General features: G+C 49.5%; 1 protein-coding gene across 1 annotated transcript in view; it reads right to left on the bottom strand.

Annotated features, from left to right (window-relative positions):
- The window catches only part of HEATR6 (HEAT repeat containing 6), a gene marked incomplete at its 5' end in the record, with an annotated part of 14,325 nt that extends 7,237 nt beyond the window's left edge, over positions 1-7,088 (bottom strand). Inside the window, 11 exons of the mRNA XM_009070583.1 lie at positions 450-802; positions 1,022-1,121; positions 1,763-1,969; positions 2,262-2,439; positions 2,684-2,937; positions 3,929-4,066; positions 4,456-4,557; positions 4,792-4,906; positions 5,261-5,376; positions 6,459-6,599; positions 6,981-7,088. Of these exons, the coding sequence (XP_009068831.1) occupies positions 450-802; positions 1,022-1,121; positions 1,763-1,969; positions 2,262-2,439; positions 2,684-2,937; positions 3,929-4,066; positions 4,456-4,557; positions 4,792-4,906; positions 5,261-5,376; positions 6,459-6,599; positions 6,981-7,088 (1,812 nt within the window). The remainder of the gene's footprint in view (positions 1-449; positions 803-1,021; positions 1,122-1,762; positions 1,970-2,261; positions 2,440-2,683; positions 2,938-3,928; positions 4,067-4,455; positions 4,558-4,791; positions 4,907-5,260; positions 5,377-6,458; positions 6,600-6,980) is intronic.
- Between the last annotated feature and the right edge of the window lie 453 nt (positions 7,089-7,541).

Here is a 7,541-nt window from a genome sequence, read left to right as displayed (position 1 = left end):
CAGATCCGATCCTGACCCCTCCTGGCTGCACCTCCTGGCGGGGAGCTGCAGAGAGTAAGAAGGTTCTCCCTGAGCCTCTTTTCCTCCAGGCTGAGCCCCCACAGCTCCCTCAGCCCCTCCTGTGCTCCAAACCCTTCTCAGGACATGCTCCAGCATCCATGCTCAATGCCTCTCTGGAAGTGAGGGGCCCAGAACTGGGCCTGACCCCTCCTGGCTGCACCTCCTGGCGGGGAGCTGCAGAGAGTAAGAAGGTTCTCCCTGAGCCTCTTTTCCTCCAGGCTGAGCCCCCACAGCTCCCTCAGCCCCTCCTGTGCTCCAAACCCTTCTCAGGACATGCTCCAGCATCCATGCTCAATGCCTCTCTGGAAGTGAGGGGCCCAGAACTGGGCCCAGTGCTCAAGATGCAGCCTTACCAGTGCCGAGGACAGGGGCATCCTGTTCCCACCCACCTGCAAGGACTCCAGCCGCAGGGGACAGGGCTCGTAGACGCTGGACAAGGACGGGAAGTTGGCATCGCTGTCGGAGCAGGAATCCTCCCTGGGCAGGACCACGATGGAGACACACAGTCGGAGCAGCCAGCAGGGCTCTGGAGAGGCACAGCCTGCTGCACATCCTCCCTCTGAGGGGGGGAGAGCTCTTCTCCACAGCTCAGAGGGGGCACAGCGACGAGGGCTCGTGCTGCCGCTGCTGCTCCGCCCCGAGGAGTTCGGCTGCTGCAGCAGTAACTGCACCTCTGGCAGAGGTGCCTGGACAGAGACTATTGCCCCGAGCAAGGTTAGGCTGGAAACTCTGACGTTCACATCTGCCAGCTGAGACAGGGTGGGGAAAGAGAAAGAGAAAGACAAATCACTCCACTAGCATCTCACAGCATCCTCCTCCAGCAGTTCATGGAGAAGACAACGATGAACATCCATCTATGGCTGTTATGCCTTTATGGAGCACAGAGGAGAGGGGGAACCCATAGTCCTTGTGTGATACCAACGCTGAATAAGGACCTAACCTACAGAAAGGGAATGCAAACCTTTGTGGCAGATGTAGGGCTTTATCTGGCTCCACACTCTGGTCAGCAGCCCAGGCTTTAGTCGGTTGTAGGGCGCGTTGGAAACCAGGTTTGCAAGGCACTGAAACACACAGAGCACACGCGGGTGGTGGGACAAGGTCAGACTGGTCTCCAGCAGGTTTGGGATGACATTGGCAATTCAGGGTACTCAGCAAATAATCTGAAATCAAACCCCCAGTTAGCCGCTGTGTGAGAACTGGGTACTGACTTGGCTCCTAAGAGCAAGGATTTAACTACTGTGACATGGCATGAAACCCAAGGAATTTCAATAGCCCATGGAAAGATTTTTTGGTCAATTTGGATTCCAGTTTTGGAGTCAATGCGAGTCTTCAGGATCATTTTATAGGTTCATTCAGCTCCAAAAGGGCTACATGAAACAAATATAGAAACGAGAGTTGTGCTGAAAAGAAACTTTGGATGGAGCTCTGAGCAACCTGGTCTAGTGGAAAGTGTCCCTGCCCATGGCAGGGGACTGGAATGGGATGAGTTTTAAGGTACCTTTCCAACCCAACCCACCCTGTGATTCTATGGATTTGCAAGAACTCAGTGAGTGAAGCCTCATGAGATGACAACGGTTTATTTCCCACCACCCCCTCAGTCCTCAACAGCTGCAAAACCTTCTGTGCAAACTTCCTTCAGAACTGAACCTACAGACCAGTATCACCTCCTGGGCAGCACCTGACACACTGACAGTGCACTGACCTTGACTATCTGTGTGAGTGTCTGGGAGGAGGACTCTGCCACCAGGGCCAGCAGCAGGCAGCGGTGCAGCTCACGGATGCTGGAAGCAATAGTGACAGAGAAGGGAGTGAACGCTCTCCTGTGATCATTGGCATCTTCAGCAACTGAGAGAAACTGCTTAGAACCTTCCAGGATGGCTGAGAGAACCTGGAGAGCACAGGCACGGGTCTGCAAGGAGAGAAGGTGGCACAAAGGTTTGATTGCCTCTCTGAGCTGATGGAGAGTTTTTAAGTGTAGGAAAATCTTTCTCCAACAAGAGAAAACTCAACTCCAACTATCCTTCCCAGTAACTCTGAGCAGTATAGAATCAATCTTTGTTTCCTTACAATACATCCTCTATTACTGACTGTGGTACAGTGACGAAGCAGCACATACAGCAGCCGAACACCAAAGACCAGAGGAGATAAGTAAGATTAGTATGGGGCAAAACACAATGATTTTGTACTCTGAAGTGCCTCACCTTTGGAGAAGGGTCCTTCAGGGCAATAGTCATCAGAGACACTGACTGGGGGCTGCCAATCCCAGGGGCATCAGGAACAAATGCTGACCAGTAGCCATAAAGAACTCTCTTCTCAATCGATTTGGTAGCAGAGAGGAAACAGGCCAGAGCCCCCTGACGGACGGTGGCTTGGTAAGACCTTGGAAACAAAGAAAGAGATCAATGAAAGCAGCAGGGAAAACTGATGGGACTTCACCTCTTCCACTTGGGTTAGTGGCTGGTGTGAGGGGAAATTGTTTAGAACAAGAGCAGGAAGAACAAATTTATTGCCAAACCATCTCTTCACAAATCCAAACGGAAAAGTGATGCCCTCAGCAGTTTTGGTAAGAACAAAGCACTGGGGTCCTAAGAACCCCACGGGTCAGGTTTGGGTGCACAATCACCTCACTTTGCTCTGTATTCCACCTTCAGCATCAGAGTACTCGGACTCACTGCTGCTGACACCTCTCCAGGAGGAGCACACGGCGTCGGGCGCACGGGGCCGGTCCAGGCAGGGACTGCTCTGCACATCCTCCAGCTGCAGCTTCAGCACGTCTGACACAGGCACTGCCTCTGCTCCTGCAGCCCCTGCCTCCTCTCCTCCTTCCTCCCCAGGCTCTCCCTTCTTCTGTTTCCCTTTGGACTTCTTCCTTCGGTTCTAAGAGAGAAAAACACAACCCTAATGTTCTTTATCTTTTGAAATAATACCTAGAAAGATATGGAGATGTTTGATAGTTGCAAAGCTAAGTCTCATCAGAAAACAAAGCTAATTGCTAAGGCAGAATAAAAGCAGAGTGTAATACAATAAATCATGTCCTCTGTACAGTACAGCAGCACCAAATTATTCCAGGTTCTAAAGCAGATTTCAGATGAGATTTGGTTTAGCCAAAGCTTAGCCAAAAGTGCAGCTACAGGTCTGAGCAGTACTGTGCATCCAGAGACAGTCACTCTTTAGTGTCTGAGTCCTTAATTCTGGCTGTTAATAGCAACAGCCACATCACTTCAGCAATACCTGAGTGCAAGAAGCACTTTATAACTCAATAGCCTCAAAAATGAAGCTCTGGCTTAAGTGAAGCGCAAGATTTCCCAAAAACCTTGTAGTTAAAACTCATTTTTCACATAAAATTGATGAGAGAACAACATCAAATATTTCTGTGGCTCCTTCACACTAACAGTGGGTATTTAAGACCTAAAAAGAAACAAGTCACCATGACTACACAACTTAATTTTCCCTCATGTCTTTCAGATAATCAGTAAACCCAAATGTTTACAGGGTTAACAACCTTCAGAAGGAGTGAGCAGAAGAGATGAGCAAGAAATCAATCTCCAGATGAACGTGACTTCCCCAAGAAAGAGCCAAACAATTGTGCAAGTGTGAGAGGGAAAATGTAACTTATAAAATCAAAAGCTCTGGCTCTCCTGCACCCTCCCATGCCATCCCTGCAGGAGCTGCTGGCCATGGAGGAATAAAATTTGCACAGAGCAAGGAGAGTCGCTCTCTGCAGAGATGTTTGGTTGCATCACCTGAGTTTACACCACCCTTAAAGCACAGAATTAGATGTATCACATGCTCAGAGCACGAAGAGCCACTGAAGTCAGGACAGGGAGCACAGTGAGCATGGCATGGCCCCAGGATCATCCCAGCTTACCCCTGAGGGCTTGGCAGGGGCTGCTTCCGAGTGCTCCTGTTTTCCAGGTGACCTTCTGTCATACTGAGGCAGAGGAGCAGGGTACAGGGCCGTGGGCACCTCGATGCTCAGCCCTGGCAGCCCATGGAACATGCACTTCTACAACAGGAGCACAAACATCAGCACTCCTCCCCCTCTGGGCACAAAGATTTACTGTACATCCACTCAGACACCAATTGCCAGCTAGGTTTGTGCTCCTTCCCCCAGGATTTGTTTCTCCCCACGTGTAACAGCTATGCAACATCTGAAATTCACCCACTTCTCGAAGGATTTCAGGTCCAAAACCAGCCTCCCACCCTCCTCTCACAGTCCTTGCGGGAAGTGCAGTTAAGATGCTGTGAGAGAAACTCAGTGTGTGTTTCTTTCCATCTCACACTCCCTTTCCCCCCACGCTGAGGCTTCTCTGCTCATCTTCCACTGTTTTCCTCTACCAACACCTGCAGCCTTCCAGTGTCTGCCTCTTCCTCAAGGTGGATTTAAGCACTTACCTTTAATACTGCAAGGAGAGCTCCAATTTGGTCAGTCTGCATTAGTTTCATCTTCCCACCGTTGAGGAGTGACTGGACACCTCTCAGTGCATTTTGCAGCAGCTGAAAAACACAGAATTATTTACTTCACCTTCCCAAAATGCTGTATGTTCACATCTTTCAAGGAACTCTCTAGGCAATTACAGTTTTAGCTTAACATAATTACTGGAAAAGGAAGAGAATACAGAATATTAACCATTTAAGTGAAATCTCAGTTGACAACATCTCAAATTTAATCTATTCCAGCAGCACAGTCGCCTCATTGAGAGTATTTTAGACAACTAAACTCACACTTACCATGCAAAAAGCGATGTCATCTACCTCAGGGGTCTTTGAAGACTGCAGGACACCTAGGAATGTTTGGAAACAGACACTTCTGTAGGGCTCATCCAGGTATGGCTGTCCAGGCACACTAAGGTCAGAGCAGGAGACAAAGGGTTGGTCTACAATCTGTCCACAAAGTCACACAAACTCAGACCCAAGGCCTCTGCCAGCCTGAGGAGCCCCAGATGGATGGAAGATTCTTTGAAAGGCCTCAGCTCTACCAGATGGAGAACAAAAGGAAACCTTCTGCACGAGGAGTCACTGCAGGAACCAGACAGCACAACACCTTTATTTCTTTTCTTTGCCCCCCTAATCTCTGCAAGCCTCAGAGTCTCTGCACAGATGCTACAACACTAAAGCTTTACATTTCCACTTCAGACACTTTGCTGGCTCTGTGCTGGCTGATGTACATCCCCTAAACCCCATGGAGGCTCATACACACCTGAGGCACAGGTTGGCCATGCCACGCACTGCTGCTCTCCTGAGCTCCACGTCTGGCTGGGCAGAGTCGCTGAGCCGCACCAGGAGCCCAGACCTGCCCAGCAGATCTGGGAGGAACTGAAAAAAGCACCAAAAAACCACATCAGGGGGCACTGCTCTCCCCTCAGCCTCCTGTGTGTGGTGGCTGGACATCAGGTGTGGTGGTCTGACCCTGGCTGCAGCAAGGTGCTCACCAGAGCTGCTCTGCTCCCATCTCAGCTGGGCAGGGGACAGGAAACACCAGGAAAGGCTCAGGAGTTGAGGAAAGGATGGGGGAGAGGTCCTCACTGATCACCATAACAGGCAAAACATATTTGACTTAGTAGTTCAATTGATTACCAACCAAAATCAGAGCAGGATAATGAGAAGCAAAATGCAATTTCAGCTTCCAGAGGCAGATTAGGGTCATAAAAACGGCATGAAATACTTAATTCCCTAAATTCTCTTATTCTGTATTAAAACAGCACCAAGTGTGAGCTCAGTTCAGCCGAGTCCCAGTTTGTACTCTCTCCCCAGACACGAAGCTAAGCTAGGAACAACTGCTGCTCCAAACTGCTGCTGCTCCAAGGGCTACAAACCCACACAAACTGGCAGCTCCAAGACTGTGAGGAGCATCAGCACCCTGTGCTCAGACAGCAGCAGAGGCTGCTCCACGAGCTGGTGACAGCAGGGGAATTCAGCATCTCAAGCCCTGCCAGCAGCAAGGAGCTGCACACAGCACTGACACCTGAGAGGCTCCTCTGAAACAGCCCCACAGAGCACCTGATCTGCTTTCAGGATGAGTTTCAGGATCCCCAGTGGAGCCTGTGGAGCAATTTGAAGCTCCCCATGTTCTCCCTGCCTGACACACAGAGTGGTTGCTCTGCAGGCTGAGCCTGGAGCACTTCCTTGAGGGCTCAGAGCAGGCAATGGTTGTCCCTACAGCTGCAGCCTGCAGGGACAGAGGTATTCCATGTGGGAAGAATCTTGTTCTCTAGCCTTAAATATACACACCTGAAATTCAACTTCACCAGAAATATCAGTCACTGTTTAAATGGGATCTAATCTTAGCACAAAAGGTAACACAACTCGAGAACTTCCTCTCAAGAAAGAAATAAAGTACAAACAGCAAAATGGAGCAAATGTTTTGGTGATTCCTTTCTCTTAGCTTGGAAACTCACCTTCTGACATTTAGGCCCATTGTTGTAAACAAGAGCTGCTAAGGCTTGCAGGATTTCAACATGCGTCCAGGAGCTGCACTGCTTCAGGGCAGAGATGCAGTAGGAGAGGAGGAAATTCAAAGTCTGCTCATCAACCATCACCTGCCGTAACAGAAAAGGGCTCTGGTCAAGACAAACACCATCATGGACTGCTGGAGTCAATAATCACAGAGGTACTGGTCACAGGCTTGGCTGGTTTGGCTGTTGAAGCCACACACCAGCACAGAACCAGCTGACACTATCCAGAAATGGATAAGACAACACAGGCAAACCCAGGAGTATTCCCAATGGTGAATCACTTCTGACTCAGAGTTGGTTTTACATGAGCCAGATCAGAACCTCAGCTCGGCGTAAATTACACCATGAAAATCCAAGAAACTGCCTGAAGTTGACTCCACAGCCCTGGAAAAAGGCAGAGGCCTCCCTGGCTTAGTGAGGGACCAGGAGCCAGAATAAAGGAGGGACAAGACAAACTTTTCCTACCTGATATCTGTTAAGTAAGTGATGGATAAGCTGACAAACTTTGCTGACAAGATGTTCCTGATCCAGAGTAACCAGCTGACAGGCTTTGACAAGCAGAGCACAAACATCCTGGAGGAGAAAGCCTCAGTTTATTACTCAGGGACTACAAAGCCAGGGTGGAAACCACAGCACCAGGCAGAACTTTGATCTCACAGCCAGATGTGTGTGTGGGCACCACTGCCATCAGTGCCCAGGGACAATGACCCTCCAGCTGCTGAGCTGCCCCTCGTTTACCCACAGATCTTCATCCCAGTGCTGAACCAAACTGCTGCTCAAACACCACTTAAACTCAGAAGCAAAACAAAGCCAGTAACAGTGGCTAAAGAAAACCATGAAGTTAGATCAAGGAACAGAAGAACAATGTCCAAAAATCAATTCATTCCAAAGTGTAAAGTAAGCCTGGAATCAGTGCAATAACAAAGCTCTGTGTGTTCCCACCGGAGCAGCATCCAAACTGCACCACTACAGTGCTCAGCTCTGAAGGGCTTTAAAACATCTTTAATTTTTTCAATATCAGGCTAT

This window comes from Acanthisitta chloris, unplaced genomic scaffold, assembly GCF_000695815.1.
Source record: "Acanthisitta chloris isolate BGI_N310 unplaced genomic scaffold, ASM69581v1 scaffold18822, whole genome shotgun sequence".
In the NCBI taxonomy this organism is placed as follows: Eukaryota; Metazoa; Chordata; class Aves; order Passeriformes; family Acanthisittidae; genus Acanthisitta; species Acanthisitta chloris.
This window is presented reverse-complemented; position numbering and strand designations above follow the sequence as displayed.